The sequence below is a fragment of the Anser brachyrhynchus genome (assembly GCF_964034855.1).
Source record: "Anser brachyrhynchus genome assembly, chromosome: 5".
NCBI classification, from domain to species: Eukaryota; Metazoa; Chordata; class Aves; order Anseriformes; family Anatidae; genus Anser; species Anser brachyrhynchus.
Genome location: NC_137699.1, coordinates 59846535 through 59867866, shown reverse-complemented (window position 1 = coordinate 59867866; position 21332 = coordinate 59846535). Strand labels below are relative to the sequence as shown.

Here is a 21332-nt window from a genome sequence, read left to right as displayed (position 1 = left end):
CAGATTTCAGCTCTCCCCAGGTTTTCATGTCGGTATGGAGATGCCACCTATGTTACCACCTTCTCCATTGCTCCCACTTTCCAGGGAAATGGCTGTCCAACCAGAGGACAAAATGGATCAAGTTCTAACATGGATTTCATAAAGGGGCCCTGATTTCATAAAGGCCCCCTCAGATGTATTTACTTTTCTATTTCTATCTGGTCATCCAAATGCCTTTGAAAGTTGCTTTGTCTAAGCCTATGAGCCTGTCCTCCATCTCAGCAAAAAGGTGGTAACATTTCCCTGCTGCAGAACTGCTGTGAGGACTGCAAGGCTCTTGGGCAAAGTTTAGCCATACCTGAGATAGCTTCTGTGGAAGAGCTGTGACCTGGAAATTCATTCTGTGACAGAGATGTTCAAGTGTATCTCGTGCGAGAAGCAGCATAAATTTGTGTTCAGGTATGCTCAGCCAGCAAGATGCCTTTCTGGCCCCACTGGTGCAGTTTTCTCCAAACCTGTAAAAAATAAAATAAAAAAATGAAATACACAAAACCCAGAAATGTGACCTATTTGCACTCCCATCGTAGCTGCTTTCCTCCATCTGTGACAGTGCCTAGAGCTCGTCTGACAGCTGAAAAGTGGAGGTGCCAAGAGCCAGTATGTATTTTTAGGAAGGCATTGCCTAAGTCTGCAGATGACCCTGTGCTCTCTGGTAATGGTCCTGACAGCGCTTGGAACTGCAGGCTGATCCCTGAGGCAGTCTCCCTGATAAGCTTTGTGAGGGCTCTGTCATTTTGGCAGCCTGCTTTTGATTAGGTGCTTGCAGGCTGTTGCAGGTGAGGTATTGGAAAACATGCTTTTCCGTGGCTTGTTTGCTATGGCATTTGGCTGCGGGATTCTCATGACAGGAAGCAGGTATGAAACGAGGAGGCACTGACCCCAACAAGCACCACGGGGGAAGATTGGTTCTTCGTTAGCACGGTCTGGCTGGGATCAGTACACGTGGGAAGACTTTCAGCCAGCACGGGTTGTAAAGCCTTAAACTTCACCCTGCCCACGTGGCACTGTGTTGGCAGGGACTTTCTTTCCTTCTCAGCTTGGACAAAATGCCAGGTGGGATTTATCAGTCAGGTCTACCCCAACAGAGGGAAGTCCGGGACCTAAACCCTACACCATGGGAGAAGCGAGGATCTGCTCCCCGCCGGCGCGGCGCTTTGCCGAGCTGGAGCGTGTCGTGTGCGGCGCGTTTTGCTGCATCAGAGCATCCTTACGCAATTTGACAGCTCTGGCAACCTCTGCTCCAGTGAGTGAGTCCCCGAGCTGAGTGAGCAGGAGCTCTGCCAGTCGGGCTTGTGGTGCGTTTGGAAAGCCATGTGGGCGAACTCGTATAGTACCTGCCCATCTTAAATGCCGTTCGGCAGAATGATGTTTGTTCCTCCCTCGCTTTTGTAAGAGATGAGGCAAAAGAAAACCCCTCCTGCATGACTTCTGTTTATTTTTTTATGATGATGAGGCTTGTCCAGTTTACAGGTTAAGCTTGTGAGGCCTGGGACGCTGCCTCCAGTTGTGCTGGGGCCGCTCCAAGCACGTAGCAACTCGGCGAATGATTCTCGTTGCAGGGACTTGAAGCTGGACAACGTGCTGCTGGACTACGAGGGGCACTGCAAGCTGGCAGATTTTGGAATGTGCAAAGAGGGCATTCACGATGGCATCACCACAGCCACCTTCTGCGGTACACCAGACTACATTGCTCCTGAGGTATAGGGAAGCTTTCTTTGGCTAAGCAAACTTGTTTTTGAGCAACTAGTGTGCTCTCTGGAGTCTTTAGCTACACCTTATTTGTCTGCTGGGTGCAAAGTTTTCTAGGCACCAAGATAAGCGTATATTTTTCTTAAGGAAAGGTGAGGTAAAAAGTGGAGCCACAGCTGTAAAAAAAATTAAGAAATAGACACACACAGATACTGTCCCAGTTTGATTTGAAAGGAGATTGAATTCTCCCTCATTTCCCAGTTCTGTTTTCTACCTGCTCCCCTTCCCTGTCACTCACCAACCTCACAACAAAATTAATAAACACCTCTTTAAGAAACAGCTGTCCTCCAGATGCTGCCAGATGATTTTTGTCTGTGGTTGGCATTTGTGCCTTCTTGCACACTCAGGCTCCTTCCCCTCCCCAGCTGAAAGTGTTGCTGTTGGAGCCGTGTACACTTTTCCTTCCTGGGGCAGGGAAAAAGCAGTGTCAGCCCATGCACATGGCTGCTCCTCCACTTCTGAGGCTCAGCAGGATAGCTGAAAAGCCCCTTTTGCTCCTGATAAAACCTAGCCTAATTTTGAAGACATTGTTTCCAAGATGACCCAGTGAGCAGCCAAGTTAATTCGGCCCTTGCTTAATGGATCTGTTGTACTTCAGCGTAGATCAGGGGGTTCCCAGGTTGAGGTCACATAAATGTTCCTGGACATCCAGCCAGGCTTGCTAGCTCTTAGCAAGATCTTCAGCACTGATGTTTCCAAACCCATTTTCTTCCCCTGCTCAGTTTAAGAAGCTCCAGGGGTGCTATTTCATTCCCATCCCTTTTTCAGATTCTGCAAGAGATGCTGTATGGCCCCGATGTTGACTGGTGGGCCATGGGTGTGCTGCTGTACGAGATGCTGTGCGGCCACGCGCCCTTCGAGGCGGAGAACGAGGACGACCTCTTCGAGGCCATTCTGAACGATGAAGTTGTCTACCCGACGTGGCTCCAGCAGGACGCAGTGGCAATCCTCAAAGCGGTGAGTTCCCTCGGCCGCTTGTCTGCATCCTCTCCTGGCTTTCTTCAGCCTAAATCTAGCAAAAGAAAACAGGGCTGGGGGATGGGAGCTCAGAAATTGCGGTTTCCCTGACCCTGACCCTTTCTTATCTTGGAATGAAGGATAAACTGAAAAAAAAAATCCTGCCACACTTCAGTGTGTTTGCACAGTTATGTCCTTTATATGGTTCAGCAGCCAACTTGGCAGGCAGTGTGTGCATGTCTGCTTCTCTGGGCATTCCCTCGCTGGCTTAATGATTTACAGCATAAGGTCATCTTCCAGAACAGAAGGAGCAGGTATACACGGTACTACCAGCAGTGGCTGTACGACAGGACAAGGGGTAATGGTTTTAAACAACAAAAGGCTGGGTTTAGGTTAGATACAAGGAAGAAATTCTTCGCAAGGAGGGAGGTGAGGCCCTGGCGCAGGCTGCCCAGAGCAGCTGTGGCTGCCCCATCCCTGGAATTGTTCAGGGCCAGGCTGGATGGGGCTTTGGGCAGCCTGGGCTGGTGGGAGGGGTCCCTGCCCATGGCAGGGAGCTGGAACTAGATGGTCTTTAAGGTCCATTTCAACCCAAACCATCCTGTGATTCTGCAGTTTTATGATTCCCATGTGACCAGAGTGTCAATGAAGTAAAGTCTTCCTGAAAATCCTTTGTTGGACTGCTGTCTACCTGCATGCAAAGATTTCTGATTTTTGTGTGTTTGGGGGGAAAAAAAGGGTCTGCACAGCAACCAGTTTGAGAAGAGCTGTTGCTGGCTACACCTAGTCCTTGTTGTAGTCCTGGCATGTATTCCTGAATTTTCCCAGTCTCTCTCTTATCTTGTGCCTCGTATCTTTGCCTGTGACACGGGAATGAAACTTTCTAAGATTTCAGGCTGTGCATGTACAAACACTGCCTAGCGTACGGGAACTCCCTGGCTTTGTCATGAATCAAAAGGTGATTCAATGATAAGGGTGTTAACCAAGGAGCCAGGGGACCTGAGTTGGCTGTTCAGCTACTGACTACTTCCTGCTGATGATCACATCACCTAATACTTTTAAGCACTGTGAATATACATCCATTTAAGTCTTAATACCACTAAATTTTGTGTTAATAGAGGGCCAGAGAAATAGTTGGATAAGATAGCAATTCATAATAACATGTGGAGAACTGACTCAAAGAAATGGGATAATGAATGATTTACAGGACCATTTAAAAGAGATGAGAGTTTGGTTTTGTCAGATCTTTAATCTAGTAGCCAGAAGTTGGAAGATTTCTCCTGAAAGCTTTCTGTCAGATAGTAAATCGGCAATTACATGCTGCAGCTGAAAATGCATCTCATAAACTTGACAGAAATCAACTGAGCGTAAAGTCCAGTTCCTGAGGAGGCAAAGGGTTCTGTTCTGAAATCTCAGGATGTGCTCAGGAGGTATCGCTTGTCATGCTGAAGGCCCTCTTGGTCTATGGAAATGATCTACAACAGTTTAAAATAAAAAAAATGAAGTTCTGACTCATTGCCTTTTCTGTCATTGAATTGGTACTCTTGAATATGTGAGTCGATTCCTTTTCTGCAATGATTGGTAATAGTAGAGTAGATTTGTGGCAGGTGTCTTGTATAAAAGTGGTAGAATGGGGCCAGATAGATGCTCATCGTATCAGGAATTTCAGGGTATATTAAAATAAGATTTGCATTTTAGCCTCTTAATGAAGAAATGCTTATTTTCCTCTTTCTGATTGGAACCTCGTAGAAGCAGCCAGCACAAACTTCATTCACACAAAGCTGCTCTAACCCATATTCAGACCCAAACTTTCAACAGCAGATCTCTTCTGGGATTAGCAAAAAACAGCATGAGGAGTGGCACTGGAGAAAGAGGGAGCCAAGGATTTAAATAGAGATTGACTGAGCGTCTCAAAAACTGCATAATTAACGTAGCTAGTGCTGGGTACTTACCTGCAAAAGGTCTCTCCTGCCGCTCTGCTTGTCAGCTGTATCACAGGTTGCTGGTGAAACCCAAATGAAAGCAAAACTACCTCTTCGAAATTCACGTGTTGCTCAGGAGAAGCACTGCGCTTTCAGGAGATGACTGTAACTCCAGGGAGAAGGATGAAATTTGGAGCATTAACCAGGAGCCTTGTGGTTAACTGATGGGAGGAGGGAATTGAAATTTTTACTGCACCTTCAGTTCTTCGGTGTTTCCGTTCCCTGGGTGGCTGCTACCTGGAGGTGAATTTTGTGTCATGTTTTATAGCACTGGTGGTAGTTCACTGCAGCTGGAATTTCTGCAATGTCTCAGTGGCTGCTTTTGGGCTCAGACCTGCTAGCTAGAAGAGCTCCCTAATTCCTCCTCGTTCTCATGGTGTTTCAGAAGCATCAGAGCACGTTGACTTTAACATGAAGGAAGTGTCCTGTCATGAGATTTTCTGGGCTCTAGATTGAAAAGAAAAAAAAATACATGCTTTAATTTCTTTTGAATGGTAACAAATGCGATCGCTGCTGTGTACTATATTTGCAGTGTACCGATAGTATGTCAGTAGGACAGTATTTTTAGTAGTCAGTGTAACACAGAGTGGGGAACCCATTTTGTTCCCTTGTAGCTATTTTCACAGAAGATACTAGGTTTTCTAGCTGCTAAATAAGTAGATTTGCTTATCATTACTTCTGATGTTAATGTTATTTTTAGTAAATATAACATCATTGCTGTGTGAGCATCCTTGTTCACACTAATAGTCACTACTGGGTTTATCTCAACAGAAAGTGAACTCGAACTCCCTGATTTACAGCTGTGACAGTGCTTTCTAGCCCACGATATTAAGAGCTCTGGAAAATCAGGGCAGTCAACTGCTGCAGTGACAAAAATGATTATAAGTAATTACACAGCATGGGAAATCTACGGAAGACCAGGGAATTAAACCTGGGGTCTCTCATATTGCAGACCGAGGCCTTAATAGCCTCAATAATTGGATCATCCCCTCACTAAAAGTTCTGGCCTCTAACCTTGAACAGGAGTAGTGAGAATTCACTTAGCACTTGAGTGACGCAAAGCTCGGAAACTGAAATCAAATTCCCCAGCCAGGAAGAGGCGATTAGGTGTAGGTGCTAAGAGATTCTCTACAAGTGCACATAGCTAGGTTCAGAAAGCACTTGATCAGTTTGTCTTCACGAAGAGGTTCATTATAAACAAGGATAATAGTTTTTAGGACATGGTTCATGGATGCTGTTATTTTGTTTTGCTTTCGTTTACCATCACTGTGTGTCACCGATTTCCCCCCATGAGAAATCACCTGATTTCTGAAGATTGCATCCTGTTCGTCTTCGCCGTTTCCTGATAATCACCAAGATACGTCCGTAGGACCTCATTTAGATGGGTGGGTGTTCCTGATGTGGCTTTGAGCACCGCTACCGAGGAAAACAAAAACAAACTCAGTGCCCTTGGACCTTGTTTAGAATTCAAAGCAGAAACATTTGTGCTCTAGAAGAAAATTTTACCTATTTCCCTTTTTATTTTTTTGTCCTTGGTATTTTCCCTCAAGTTCTGGAAGTAGGGCAGAGCTAAATCGGTGTAAATCAGCAGGATTTTGCTGGAGTCGATGCTCCCAGAGGAGGAAAGAAGGAAATCCCATTCATATACCCTACACCGCTGGCGTGTGTCACTGGGGAATCGGTGGAATGATGATGGTTCAAGTCAGGCAGAGCGGGCTCAAACTGAGCTCTCCTGCTTCTTGTGTGAGCAAGTCTAACTGGGAATGGATTTGCTTGTGGGAGGAAAAAAATGCAAAAAAGGAAAATTACTGCTGAATGGATTCAGACCATTTCATCTCAACCGGAAAGTAATTTTTGCTTTCTTTCAAATAATTCTTTCAAATACTCTCTGCTATCAGCTGAGTAATCACCAGTGCCTGAGGATGAAGAGGCTGTGAAAGAGAAACTTCCTGAGCAAGCAGAGACTTTCTGAGAGCAGAGATTGCTGCGCCATATCTTTTATGGTGAGAGAGCAGCCGGAGTTTGCTTTGTTACGGTGTGTTGATTTTCTGAATTTGTGAATTGTCACTAGCAAAAAGTGCTTGAGCAAAGAGGGTGGCTTTCCAGGCAGCTGGAGGCTTTGGGATTAAGCTGAGTCGTAAAATGAAATACAGTCCTCTTGTTTCCCAGAAGCAGGGTGCGTTGTATTTTGGCACAGGTTTCTCTTGCTTCGTGTATGACTTTCAAACGCAATCCAGTCGCGCTGTCTTTGTAACAGTCGGGCTTGGTTGGAGGGGAGAATGAAGAGACATAAGGAGAATCAGGGCTCAAAAGCCAGTGGTGTAATGGGAAGGAAACTCTCAGGGAAAGCTGCAGGGCTTTTCCTTTCCAAGTCTGGTGTCAGGTGAGGAGAGAAGAGCCAGGTCTATTGAGTCACTCCATGGACTGATCAGCTGAACGGTTGGCCCAAAGGCTTGGAGATTTGGATGAGGAGTTACACCTTGGATGTTTTCATTCTCAGGGCCAGGTGACAGCAGGGGCTTAGGAAGCAGCATCTCCCTGGGGAGGTGTTAACCTGGCTCTGCCTTCAGACCCTGGATTTCTGAACTCCTGGTGCAGCTGAGCCTAGTGAGGCTGAGGGTGTCTCTTGGCATTTGTGTGCCAACCTCCACTCATAACGTGAGCTCCGAAGCACTTCTGGTCTAGCTGAAATGCTCCTTCAAAAAGTGCAGCCGTGCATGTGGCTGGATATTTTGGGGACACGAATTAGATGAATGCCTGTTCACCCTCCAGCTGGCTAAACACAAGCGTTTTGGAGAAGACTCTCTCAGAGTTAAGACTAGGCAAAAATGGTGATTCCCCTTCTGAGTGGCTTTCATATGAAAAATAAATACCAGGCAAGAGAAGAGGAAGGTGCAGAGGAAATTGGCTGTGGTTTTAGCAGCCTGCAGTCCCAGGCAGTGCAGGTGGAACAGCACAGGGTGGTACAGATGCTGGAGGATTAGTGCGAAGAGCGTAACTGTGTTAGAAGGAGGAGGAGGGATTGAAAGGTAAGGGAGCTCCACTGAGAGAACAAACATGACCCGTATTTCAGAGAAGAAATGATGTCAGCAATACAGTGAAAAGGATGCAAAAGAGAAACCTGAAGTTAATCTGTTATTCTAGAGAATAATAGCCTGGAAGTGATGCTGAGTCAAAAGGCAAATGCTTTGGTTTTCTGAAGTCTCTGCTGCTTTGTGTTACTGGGTTCACTTCCCCCACGGCTCCTCTGGCGCCATCTGAACCCCGACAACACCGCTTAAGTCTAAACACCCACCCCGTGTTATGCTTTGCTCTTGCAGACTTGGTTAAAATCCCCTTGGTGTTGCCAGGCTAACACCAAGGGGCTGTAGTGTCTGTGGGTTAGGGCTTCAAACTCAGTTGTGGTTAATAAGGATGTTCTGGGGGTCAGCTGAAGCCAGGTCCTGCTCTGACGGCCCAAGTTTTATGGACTCAGGTTTGGCTGTTGGAGCACAAGGGGATGGAGCTGGGACCTCCTGCCTGGCTTTTGTCAGCAGCTGGGAGGGAGCTTGTGTGGATCTCGGGAGCAGCAGGAGGGGGAATGGTTGAAAGTGCCACACTTTAAGTCCAACCACATGGTCTCCAGACAGCCTTGAAGCCTGATCTAGAAGTCAAAGAAGTCCTGCTCTAGAAAGTAAAGCCTTCTCCCATTCCTGTGAGCCCACAACACAGACCGAACCCAAGAAACTCAGTCTTTTCAGTTAGCTTTTTTGGCTTGTGTGTACAACTAGTACATACAGCAGCATTCAATACCAAGTGCTGCAAGGCAGCTCATCCCCCTTTCTGAGGAGGCAGCACACACGGATTTTTCTGGAGAGCAAGAAAGGGCTCAGGAATGTCGCAGTGCAGATGGCGGCAAGTCACTTAATTCAGGGAGAGAGAGAGATTGGGGCCATTCCACAACAGCTCAGCCAATTTTCGTCTTGCTAATTAAAAAAGCCACTCAAAACTCTCTGCAGAAGTTTGTCATTCCTTGGCTGCCCAGAAGAGCAGGTATGGGGCCGCCTTAGGTCCCTCCATCCCTCCGGTAAGTGCCAGGGCAGGCAGGAGCCCACCGAGGGCTCCCACACCGTACTGCTGGTGGCGTTGTGTCAGAGGTAGTGTGTTGTTCAGCAGGGACTTCTCTCTAGCTGGGGAGGGAGGAGGGAAGCATGCACATCTAACTGGAAATGTGGCCAAATTCTACCTTAAAATCAAGAAGTTAAGTTAGAAGGCACTGGTAGTCGGTTGTAGGAGTGCTTTATGCTGTTTGGTTATTCATATGTAGAAAATACGTTAAATGACAGTAGGAAAGGTGGGAGTCTGGGAGCTCTTCTTTACTTCTCCAGGTGGTAAGAGATGAGGAAAACCTAAATGTGAAGTGTACCCTCCTCTGACCTTTCTTCCAGTGAAAACGAGCGGTGTTTTCCGTTGTTTCTCAGGAATTAGGAGTGGTGGCTCGTAATGAGGGAGAAATATTATTTTTGTGTGTGTAGAAATCAAATCCAGGCATATCTGGGGAGTGCAGATTGAGAGTGGCTATCTCCTACCAGTTCAAAGAAATTCCGAGGAACTTGTATTACTTGGTGAGGCCAGAGCACGGGGCAGCTCGGTTTGGTTGGACACAGGCTAATGGCTCCAGCAGAGCCCTTGGAGACCCCGGCTGTGCTGTGTGAACTTACTGTAACAGGCTGAGAAGAAAGAAAATCGGAAAGAAATTAAAAAAAAAAATCCCCCAGGGCGCTCCACCCAGGCCCAGCTGCAGAAAGCAAAGTGACGACTGAGCTGTGCCATGGGAGGAATAAACTCCATGGCGAGGGGATGCCACCATGAGTGCCTAAAATCTTGGTGAGCACCCCTTTTGTACATGACAGCCTAAAATCTTGGTGAGATTCTTTTTACACATGTTGTTTTCAGGAAGGCTTTCTGCTCTGTGTGTGCTTGCTGCTGAACCAGACTGGCCCCACGGCTGTGAGCAACTTGGAAACGTCATTAATGAGGCGAGAAGGGAGTTTTCACAGCAGAAAGACTTAGAGGCAGATTTTGAACGTGACCCAAGCAAGCAGCCTGCAGTGACAGAGGAGCGGAGGGAAGGGACTGCTTGCTTAGACATCTGAGTCCAGGAGAGCTGTGCGTGGTCCAGGCTGCCTGCGGTACACAGCCGCTCGCCTCTGGAAGTCATCACGGAGGGTGAGGCCTTCTGGGCTGTTCTTTGGAGGTGTTTCTTCTCTCCATGCACTGTCCTTGCTTGGGGTCCAACCCACCTGGCTACAGGGAGGTCAGAACCAGTCAGAGCTGTCATCGGCTCGCGGCCACGGTAGGTGTCCGCATCCTCCCTGCATGCTGCAGCAAGCAACGTATGACTCAAGACACCTCGGCTCTGCTTTGCTTGGCACATCCCAGCGCAGTACGTATGTGCTTCCTGGTGCCTTTCTGCCTCGCCTGTTCCCTCAGTCCTGGGCGGTCAGTTTGGCCGCTGTGTGAGCCCGACCAAACCCCTGTGTTTTTCCTCCCCAGTCCTGTCCTAAACGCTGACGAGGTGTGGAACGGGGCAGCCAGATGGTGATGGTGTAACGTTGCCTACGTTTCTCGTACGTCACTGCACGAGGCAGACATCTCTGCTTTGCGCTTGCATCCCACAGGCCTGGGCCAGGTTCTTTCTTTGAAACGGGCAGAAAAAGATAATCTGTTTCACGTGCAGTGCTGGACTAGCCAGAATGAACCTGGGTTTGAATGAACCAGATGCCGGGAAGATTTTTCTAGACGGAGGAGATTAAAAGGAGAAGGAACAACACAATGGTGGACCCACTGAAATCAAAGGGGGAGCTAGATGAGCTCAGTGCTTTATTCTCGGAGCTGAGGAGCCAGCTAACAAAGGCAGATATTAAAAATGCCTTCAAATATGCCAATAAATTATTCTCCTTGGCATCTCTTCAGAGTTGGCAGTCTCCATAAATCCCCTTTCGCAGTTTGATTAAGCTTTGGCTGTCAGAGTCAGGCAGATATTTGAATCTCTCCGTGAAACTCTGCGTTGGATCTGTGTAAACATTTTTTCTTTGTTTTGTTTTTAAAAATGCTTTCATCTTGCATTTCCTGGTTGGCTCTGGAACCTGTGCAGCGAAAGCAGGACTCCGGAGCTGGTTGTTCCCCAAGCAGAAGGAATTCTGCAGTTCTAAGTGATCTCTCACCTAAACCATTTCTGCCATAAACATGCAGCGTGGTTAAGTGACGAGGCTGAGCTCCACCACAGGTTGTCTGCATACCTCTTTTGCTCGAGCTTGCGTATCCATTTCTGCAGTGTGCTGTCTCTTGGTTTCTTAATTCTTGAAAAGCAAAGAGTTCTCCCCAGTGATTTCAATCTCTTCTGTTGATTGATCACACCCCTCTCTGATGTGTTCCTCTTCCCCACGGTAATAGTCTCATGCCTCTGAATAATTCACTGTGAAAGAAAGCTAATACCATCCCCGTGTAGCTTGCCAGAGCCAAATTCATCTCGAAAGTCTTTTACCTTTCATCATGAGGTCTTTTACCTTTCCCTTTCCAATAGGCTGAAATTAGCTTCTTGTTTAAGCCCAGAGCATGCAGGCTCAGATTTGCTTCACAACAAAAGCTCCTAACCCTGCCTATTGTAGTGTCAATTATGATTCATCCTTCTCTTTCCTGCCAGAGAATTGAAAAAAAAAAAAAAAGTGAAGCAGCATTCATTGTGTCAACCCTTTTTTTTTTTTTTTTCCTTTTCTTTTTCTGCTTGCTCTTAGGTGCTTGGGAAGAAGCAATTCCTGCGGCCGAGGCCTAAGACCTGTGGCCTGGGCTCACTTCTCTGCTCTGCCCCAGATAGACACTGTGATTATAGACCCTCCGGGGTATTCTGGTGGAGTTCATTAAAACCTAATCTTGGGGGAAGGCCCGAGAATTCCCTTGAGAACCTGGCTCCGACCTGGCCATGAGAATAATCCTTCCTCCCTTGCAGCCGGGACCATCTCTGGCTGCCCAGCCCCAGAGGAGCAAGCCAGTGCGTCTAACTGGGAGGTCTCAGCGCCTCGGTAGGAACCATAAATCTCCGACTGGCCGAGCTATTCAGGGCTGGAGGTCTTTCTTGTCCCCTCGTCCTTCCAGCTTTGACCTTTCTGACCCGCTGTGTCTTTTCAGGAACTTTAAAATTACAAGAATCGAAATGTAACCAAGACCATGGAAAAGCTCCTTTGAAGTATTTTCCTGTGATTTTTTTTTTCCTAATTGGCCTTCACAGGTTTGTCTGGGGGCACTTTAGTCCCCTTTGTACTTGACCCTATGTAAATAGGCCACCCAGGGCTGTGTGATAAATGCCTGGTTCCTCTTGACAAGACTATCAGAAAAGGATTAATTGTTTTCCCGGGCAACCCTAGGGAGGTTTTACCACTGGTTAAAAAGCGAGTGGGATCATGCCCCCACTCCGTTAATAAGTGTGCTGCTCATTCCCTCTGTGCGTTTGTGTTACCCTGATTGATGTATCGATTCAGTAATCGACCTGCGTATCCCCATGCTGTATCTATAATCCGAGCGGGGTGATTTAAAACCGGCAGCCTGCTTTTGACTCTCTGAGCAGCCCCTGCAGCAGGTGACCCACGTGGGAGCTGGGTTTTACTGCTCAGTTCTGAAAACACAGATTTCTGGGGGGACGTCTTGACCGAAACCTATGTTAAATAATCCACGGATCTAATGACTAAAGTTAAGTTCTGTTCATTATATATTAGAGGAGTACCAAAGGCAGAAGTGTCTAAAATCACCGACTTCTGTAGCTAGGAGCCTGATGTGGAGGAAGAGGTGCCACACGCACACGTGGGTCCTAGCCTGGCTCAGCACCACGATGAATTGCACTGGTACAAGCCATGGCTTTTAGCAATCAGTCCTGCTGCCTGCAGGGTGGAAAGCCGAAATGCCGTGTGGTCTCTAGCGGCTGCGGTCGGGGCAAATGCAAAACAGAGGCAGCATCCAGGAGACCACAGTGACCCCAAGCCCTGATCTCGGCAGCACAGTTCTCGCTGCAGGTCTTAGGACTCAGGCTCCCCATGCCTGCCTCACACCCACAGCCAAATCGCTGCAGTTTAAGTTGCCGGGCCCTGAGCTGCCCTACGAACAAGCAGGTCGCTGCGAGAGCTCTCATCTCACCCTGCTCACTTCATGGGACAGCCCTCAGTGAGCTCAGGCTGTGCTGCTGGAGCAGGCACAGGTCCCAGAGCTGCTCCGTGGCCGGGTGCCGGTGCCCTCGGTCCCTGTAACCCGCTTGTGTGTCTGAGCCCTGGGCTGCTCTTGCATGACAAGCTAGCCACACGAGCATCGCCCTGGTGCAGTGGTGATGGAGAGCGGTGGGAGCCTTGCCCAAGAGACCAAAATGCAAAGCTGACTCAAAAAAGCAGCTTTTTATTAAACAAAAAAATAATTAAAAAATGCTCTGCTAAAGCCTCCTGGCTTCCAATCATCACAAATAATCCAGACGTTAACAACCAGAGCCATACATCCGTCTTCTCTTTGTTAGGGCTGGGTGAGGGCTAACGAAAGCCCGGCCTGTGGGTTTGTTTGCCTTACACAATGGGCGACCGAACTGTTTTCAGCAACTGCAGCATTCAGCCGAGAGATTCATGGAGGGAAGCCTTAATTAGAGTAATTGCTCTATTTATATAACGATTCCCTTTTGTCTGAGATCAAATGGATCTTTGAGAAATCTTACTTCCTTTCGAGTTAATTTCTGCCCTGTTCGTTTAGCTCATGAATCTTAATGAAGGTGAGCATGTCGGGTATCTCCTGATCTCCCCGCTCCTCCTCGTTACTAGAGGGGAGGCTGCGGGGCGTTAATCTCCTTCTTGCTGCTTTTCACCTTGGTAGCAGCACCAGAAACACCACCAGGCAGGAAAAGTTAATGCCGTGAGCTGGGAAGTCTTGCTTTGTTTTAGCAGTTAGGGGCTGATGATCGCACAGCCCCGAACAGGGACCCTTGGAGGCAAGTGGAAGTTGTGATGGAGAGGAGGTGGGACCGAGGGTTTGCTGTCAGATCTGTGGCACGCTGCCTAGGGCTCAGCAAAGTGATGAGTTTCTCCGCTCCTCTCCTCCCTGTCTGCAGGACAGGGATGTTTCTCCGTCTCTGCTGTGGGCTTGCATTTGAAAGATGAGCTGCTCGGGGGCACGTGCTTTCTCTTAGGGGGTAAACACAGCCTGTCCGGTGCAGCTGGGTCCTGGGGGAGCTGGCACATCTGCGACTTTCTTTAGTACAAGAACATTTTCCTCCTCTTTCAGATAGCTGATGATGTGAAGGGTGGGGTTGTATTCCTCTCCTGAAGTGCACTTCTTCTGGGAAGGGGTCTGGATTTGTTTGTGTCTTCCTAAAACGTGCTGTAACTTCATGTAGTCTGTTTGATGTAATACCACTGATGACGTGAATTATCCCGACGCAAATCGCACGCAAGTGAGTCACATAAAAACCTATCGGGATTCCAGTATTGAGAAAGGCAACCTGTAAATTCACGGAAATCAGTGCCTGCAAACATTACCTGTCTGCAAACAGCCCTTCACCGCCCTCCAAGCCATTCGACTTGTCACCTGCCCTGCCTCGTGACACACAAGTGGCAGCGCTGCACACGAGCAGCCCTGGGGAAGCCCAGCACAGCCTTGCCCCACGGCTGGGAGCCCTGGAGCGTTCCCCAGCGGGGTCCAGGGCACGCAGCAGCCCGGGGGCAGGATTGGTGCGGGGGTCCCCACACCCCCGTGGCTGTGATATCCATCCTGCCCTCCCTCACCTGCTGGCGGGCTGCGCTCCCAGGGCTGACGCAGATTTTCCCCCGTGCTTGGCGCTGCTTTTTTCTGCATTTTTTCCTTGTAACTTCACGGGCCGTCCGTGGACTGATCTCCACCTCTTTAATTTCTTGTCGTGGCTTGCTGCGTTTTCTTTCAGTAAATGTTTTCAAACGATTTCATGAAGTCATGGGTTTTTGGCTCGTTCCAGCTGCTGCTTTTGGCCGTGGTGTTGCTGAGAGGGTTAGCTGAGGTCAGCGAGAGCCTCGCTCCAGTCTGCTCAGCAGCCTGGCAAAGCCCAAAGGGGCTCTTGGATGCCCCAAGGGGCTTTTTTGCACCAGGAATGGGATAATTCCCATTCCCCATGGTTGGATGTGTTCACACGCAGGGCTCGATGGCCTGCTTCAGGCTGAAGACTGATAGGCTCGCTATTGGTTTTGCCAGGAGGCATTTTGGATTTGGGCGATTATGCGTTTCCTTTTGCTCAGGAACATCTCTGGTTTGCCTTGTTGGTATTACAGTTGAATTTTTTTCTCTGTTTCTTCACGGGGCTGTGCGTGCCAGAGGCTAAGATTCATTCTGCATTTCAGATTACCATGCAAAATTAGAGATAATAAACATTACGAGGTGACGTTTTGCCATGAAAAGCTTTTTGCAGACCTCTTTCGCCACCTGCAAAAAGCACTGGAGAGTTGTACTTGGAAAGACACTTGGGACTATCCAACCTGAGCCTAATTGTGAAGCAGGAGTCGAACTCTCGCCTTTGTGGGGCCAACACTTTGTAAGGCTCTTCCAGCTCCAGAGCTCGGCTATTTCTGAATGCAGCGGAAGGGATCAGGTGAAAGATGAGCTGCATTTCCGAAAAGCTTCCCCCTGCACAGCCAGCCCATGGGCACGGGGCAGTGCCCGTGCTCTGGGCACACAGCTGCACCTATCCTGCTGCTGGTTGCTTCGCAGGTGCTGCTTTCGTGGGCAGAGCCACGGGTATGGGCTCCAGCTGAACGTGTGCCTGGCAGCTGGGGAAGGTGCTGTGTGTCCGGGTACCCATCCCATCCGTCGGCTCGCTGTTTTTGGAGGCGAGGGTTAAGTCAGAGGGGGTTTGTGGCAGCCCGGCACCACTCTCAGCAGCCAGCCGGGAGGACGTGTTCCAGCAGTGGGCGAATGTGAAGCATTCACCCCCCTCCTGCCTCCTTTGTGCACCTAACCCGGAGCAGAGGGTGCCTGGTTTGCCCTTTGCCTGGCGTCAGCTGAGGTTTCTCGCCACGCAGGTCGGGCGCACAAACCAGAGCCAGCTGCTGGACTCCGAGCAGTCATTTTGTTTTGACTGTTGGGTTTTGTTTTCTCAGAGCCCAAAACAGCCCAGCTGAAGGGACAGCCCTTGGCTAATCCTCATTGTCCTAACAAAAAGGGTGTTTTAAGCAGCGAGGAATGCATTTACCTTGGCTCTCCGGTTGTTGCAGCGGGTGCCTTTGCTTGGTGCAACTTTGGCATCATGTTGAGTAAAGCAAGCAAACAGGAATGTAAACACACTTTTATATCCCAGGGCACTGAACTGGTCTGGGAGTGGGCAGTCCAGTTTGGTTTTTGGTCTTATATGGCTGAGCATGAATGGGAACCCAAGCAAAGCACGTTACCAACCCTTTCCAGAGATTAATTTCTTTTATGTTTTCCCCACACACATTTAGCAAAAGCTTCCTGGTGTAATGGAGGAGGGGGTAGGTCAAGAGCCAGGAGACACGGGACTTATTCCCAGCTCTCCTTCTCTCCTTTTTGTCTTCTCTTTTTGGACTGTTTTGGTCTTTACCACTCCCAGAACCAGTGAACTCTGATCTTGTTTGAGCTTTCTAGATGTTCCAGCAATGCAAATCACAGCTAGTGAGGCGCAGATATCCATCTGCGGGGACAAAGAAGCTGCGCAGGGAATTTCTAGACAGAAAAAGGGGTTTAACAGGAGATTTCTGGCCTGTTTTGCAAACCAAAGAAGTTTAGGTAAAGACTTGCAAAGGCTTGCCTGAACCAGGTCTCTGAGAAATTTTGGCTTGACCCATTTCTGGTTTGGAAACCAAAATGTTGTCTGGTGCTCAGAATCACACAGAAAATTTGGGCCAGAGTTTCTTGGGAAAAAAAAAAATTGTGTTTGGTTTCTGCTGGCAGGAAGGGACAAAAGCAGGTTGAAAGGGTCAGGGGGAAACACAAGTTGTACTTGTACTTGGCCTGCCTGACCTTGGAAAAATACTGCATAACTGGGGAGTTCAGGGAGAGCATGGGGAGGCCCCAGCCGAGGAGAGCCCTGCTGGCTTTGCTCCTGTCCTGGGTGCACTCAGCAGCCCTTTCCGCTGATGGTTTTGGGTGGGATGGTGGAAAAGCTGTCCAGTAGGGGGTCCTGGGGCAGTACGTGTCCTCAGAGGGGTCGGGAGGGAGGTCAGGTTGGAGCTGGGGTTTTGTGCTCATGTCAGCAGAGTCTGGGCTCCTGCGGGGTCCCTGAGCTGCAGATAACCTGCAGATATCCCATCCGTTCGGGTTCTGAAGCCCCCTCTGGACAGGAGCACTGGGGAGACATCTAAAACCAATCCATGGGTCTTCTTTCTTCTTCTCCCTGTCACCTCTCTAGGTAGGGAATGCCTACACCTTTTAGCCACACGTCCTAGGAGAATTTGTACCTGCTGAGAAGCTCCTGTGCTCAGAACGATGTTCGTCTCTCCCTGCACCTCCCCTTCTTTTCACTTCCCCACGGCAGAGATGCAGCAGACTTGGTCACTCCCGAAACAGTGACCGATTGTCTGGTTTGGCTGGTTCGGCTGTTTGCTGAACATAATGCTCTTTCATCTTCAAGGAAATCGTCTGGACACCTCCGCCAGAGTGAAGCTTTATGCTGCTGTTTCAATAGGCAAATACAAGTGGCTATTTTCCCGGTTTAACCATAACCTGATTTCTCTAATGAATTAGAAATACTCGAGGGGAAGGAAAAGATTGCATTTTACTGAAGTTTTAAGAACTATAACCCTAAATTAACAAGCACACGAGCTCTTTTCCTGCCTTGGGAAAGGATTCCCCTCCTCCCCCACTATTTCTTTCCCCTTACGAAATACCTGTAGCGCTCACACTTCATCACTCTTGTCAGGATCTAAAGGGCACCCGCCACGGCCCTCTGCGCTGTGTGCGTGATCGATGGCTTTTCTCAGGGCTCCCTGGCAAATCGGGGCACTTTGGCTGGAGTTTGAGATCTCTTTTCACTAGTAGCAGAGTAAAAAACGTTACAAAAGGAAACCCTCTTTTGGAGTTTCGCCATGGAGAGGGGACGGTCACCTGTAAGCATTCGTCTATCTGCTCAGCGTTCTGGGAGCTGTGAAAGCCAGCGCCTTGCTCATTTTCCTCTGTTTCCTAAGATGACAGGAAGGAAAGCGTAGGCTCCTGGCCACGCTTCAGCAAGCTGAGGTTTAGGAAAAAGACACAGCTCGGGACTGACTCCAGTCCAAAGCCTGGCTGGCTGGCGAGCAGCATTTGAGAGTGAGCTTGTATTCCTGAGAAATTAGTATGTAAATAAATAACCTCCCAAAACGCTGTGCAACATCTACAATGTTGCAAACGATGCACTTCGACTTTCTTTTCTTGTTGTGGTAACCAAGGATTTGACTGAAATAGAAGGGATCAGGGAGAAATACGCCCAAACTGCTTCCTGTAGAGAGTGAGTCAAGGTCTTTGCACACAGTCCCAGTACAATGAAATCGAGAAGTCTGGCCAGCAACTGGGTTCAACAGGAAAGCTGAGGACAAGCTTTTGTGCGACTGCTAATGGGTCCTTCTCCCGTGGCCCTGCCGGACGGGAGGAAACAAACAGCCCTTTTTGTTTTGCAGTTCATGACGAAGAACCCCAGCATGCGGCTGGGCAGCCCGGCGCTGGGCGGCGAGAGCGCGATTCTGCGGCACCCCTACTTCAAAGAGCTGGACTGGGACCTGCTGAACCAGCGCCAGATGGAGCCACCGTTCAGGCCCCGAATTGTACGTGAGAGGGAGGGGTGGGGGAAAGGGTCTTGTTATTTTTTTCTCTTCTGGGTGTTTTGAGCACGTTTATTGCTGTGAGACCCAAAAGGAGGAAGGGCAACCTTGACATGAAAGCCCTGGCCTGGGACCCAGGAGGTGGGGTCTATGGTCTTGGCTTGGCCGCTGGTTGGCCACAAGATGTTGTACAGGTCGCTTTTCCCTTCCATGCTGGATTTTCAAAGCCAGCTCAATGCCAAAAGATGCAGGTTTATAAGAGCAGTTGCAACAGATCAGGCCTGTGCCTTGCCCAAATATAAGACAGGGTAAGTAATCCTCGTTCTGCCCACTCCACCTGCCTCTTCGGGTCTGGGCTGCCTCGCTTTTGTCTCTCTTACACATCACCTCTGTTTTTGTCTCTCTGTGCACAGCACCCAGCAGAGTGCTCCCTGCTCAGGCCACTATGAGCTGAGTGGTTCACATGGCAAACAGGCTGCAGAGGACACAGGGCTGCCCCTTTTCCCAGTGCCACACAGCCCAAGGGATGTTCCACGATAAGAGATGTTGCTCCCTGTGGAGGGACTTTCCAGGGTCGTCTCTGTGGCCTCCCTGCCTTTGAAATTCTCAGTTGGGGTGGCCGTGTCCCATGATGTGGTCACACTGCTAACTCTTAGTTGCAGTGCTCAGTCCTGCTCCGTGGAGATCCCTGGGTGTGGGACCAGGCATCCAGGGGAACTGCAGCAGCACGAGGCCAGGCTCTGGAGTTGCTTCTTGACCTGAATGAAAGGCTAAGGGAGCCTCCTCAGTCCATCCGTGAGCTGGGCAGAATCTGGAAACGTTAGACTTCAGCGTCAATAAAAGATCTTGTTCTGGATGCAGGAAAAACACATGCCTTGTCAAAATGTGCCACAAACTCCGTTTGTTTGTGTGCACTGTAAACAGTTCCACTTTGTATGGTGCAGCGAGGAATCCAGCACCTGGAGGCAAGCCATTTGTCTTCCTGTGACCTAGTAATTCATTATTGTGCAAGTTTAATGACTCGCACATAGAGGAGTGTACCCCCCTCCCCCCCAGCAAACCCAGCTGAGACGCTCTGCAGATAAGGAAGGGCTGTGTGGAGTCAGCTAATTGGAAACACTGCTGATAACCACTTTGAATGGCTGGGTCTGTGCTGACACTTGAGGCAGGGAGTTGATTTATGTGCCCTGCCCTGCCGTGTCGGGGTAAGCAACCTTTCAGAGGTAGTATCAGTTAAATCAGAGAGGGGTTTGCCTGTCAAAAGCCTGCAGAGGCTCTAAAAGCCTTTATACTGTACGAGGCTCTGTGGGGCAACTCAGCTGCTCCCAGTCCAACCCCAGAAAAAACTCTCAGTAAGGTTTGCCTGGGTTCATTGCGCTCAAGACCAGAGTAAAGATGCAGAGCGAGTGTCAGGCAGAAGATACATACTTCTGACGTCTCTTCCCTTTGTCTTTTCCATTTGACAGAAATCCAAAGATGACGTGAGCAACTTCGATCCGGATTTTATAAAAGAGGAGCCCATTCTGACTCCCATTGAAGAAGGAATTCTTCCGATGATAAACCAAGATGAATTCAGAAACTTTTCATTCACAAGCTCGGAATTGCAGCAATAGCTATGGCTCTGAGGAAGGGCTGCTCAGAGGACTGGCGGGAAATGCAATGAAAACCAGGTTTACCAGAAATTTCAGTTACCAGAAGTAACAGTGCACTGACTTTACATGATACAGCAGCACCACTGTCAACATTACCTTAATGTGAAATTGAAACCTTCCTGTGTTTGTAGGTTTATTCAGCTCTTTGATCAAATATTGACAGGGGTGGAACAAACGTGATACTGTAAATAGCTGATGCAGATGGAGAATTGAATACTGAGCTAGTTGGCTCAGCCTGAATGTCATCGCTTGCAGCCTGCAGTGGATTTGAGGAGTCGGCGTGAGCACAAATCAAGCGTCTTGCAGCTCTGAGCCAAACGGACTTGTAATAATTCTGATTGTTTGCAAGGCTGTTTCGTGGAGTCCCAGCACTGTCCAGCGTTTCAGAGCCATGAACCAGCATCCCATGGCCTGGCCGAACCAGATGTTCCTACTGACTTTACCTGTTTCTGAAGTATTTATTTCTTTCTGAAGGACAAATGGCTCTCTTTGCCGCTGTTTGGGTTTCTATGTGAAATATTTCATTGTGCTGACTAGCAGAAGGAAAAAAACAAGTGCCCTGTGCCCCACACAGATTCTTCCAAATCAAAGGGAAGTCACGTGCTCGTAGTGTTTTACTGTTTGTGCGATATGAAAAGTTCTAGTGTTTGCATTCTGTGAAATGCCTTTTTACATCATGCATCTTCAATGCTCCTTTCTTTGCATCCCAGCTGTTTTCAACTATAATGTAACTAGTAAAACCTTACTGTTTATTTACGCCCATTCTATTTAATTATGCTATACAGAGCCCCTTTTGTGGGTTTAGTGCCTCATTAAAATTTTGATCCAAAGTGGTAGTGCTTAATTTATTTGTAGCATTATTGTGATGGGAGCTGCAGAGCTGGCAATCTCCTTGAAAGCAAAGTCGTTGACCAATAGGTAACACAAAAGGACAACTTTCTCCCATGAGAAGGATAAGGCTTATCTAAGAAACGGGGTGACTCGGTTTGGTTTAGATTTAAGGGCTTATTACTCAGAGGGCACTTCTTATCAGTTGCAGCCTCAAGCCTCTGCCAGGCAGACTGAGGCAATTTTTTAGTGCAGTTTGCAGAAATCAGACAAAAATCACACTAGGAGATAGTTCTGTGATTTCTGTGCTCTTCTGGAAGTTGAGTGATTTTTCTGTAGCTCCATGG

The 21332-nt window shown here is 48.6% G+C and overlaps 1 protein-coding gene across 1 annotated transcript in view; it reads left to right on the top strand.

Annotated features, from left to right (window-relative positions):
• The window catches only part of PRKCH (protein kinase C eta), a 115569-nt gene extending 94582 nt beyond the window's left edge, over positions 1-20987 (top strand). The window contains exons 11-14 of the mRNA XM_080592840.1: positions 1599-1737; positions 2557-2745; positions 18365-18508; positions 19972-20987. Coding sequence (XP_080448966.1) covers positions 1599-1737; positions 2557-2745; positions 18365-18508; positions 19972-20118 — 619 coding nt within the window. The 3' untranslated portion in view covers positions 20119-20987. The remainder of the gene's footprint in view (positions 1-1598; positions 1738-2556; positions 2746-18364; positions 18509-19971) is intronic.
• The last annotated feature ends 345 nt before the right edge of the window (positions 20988-21332 follow it).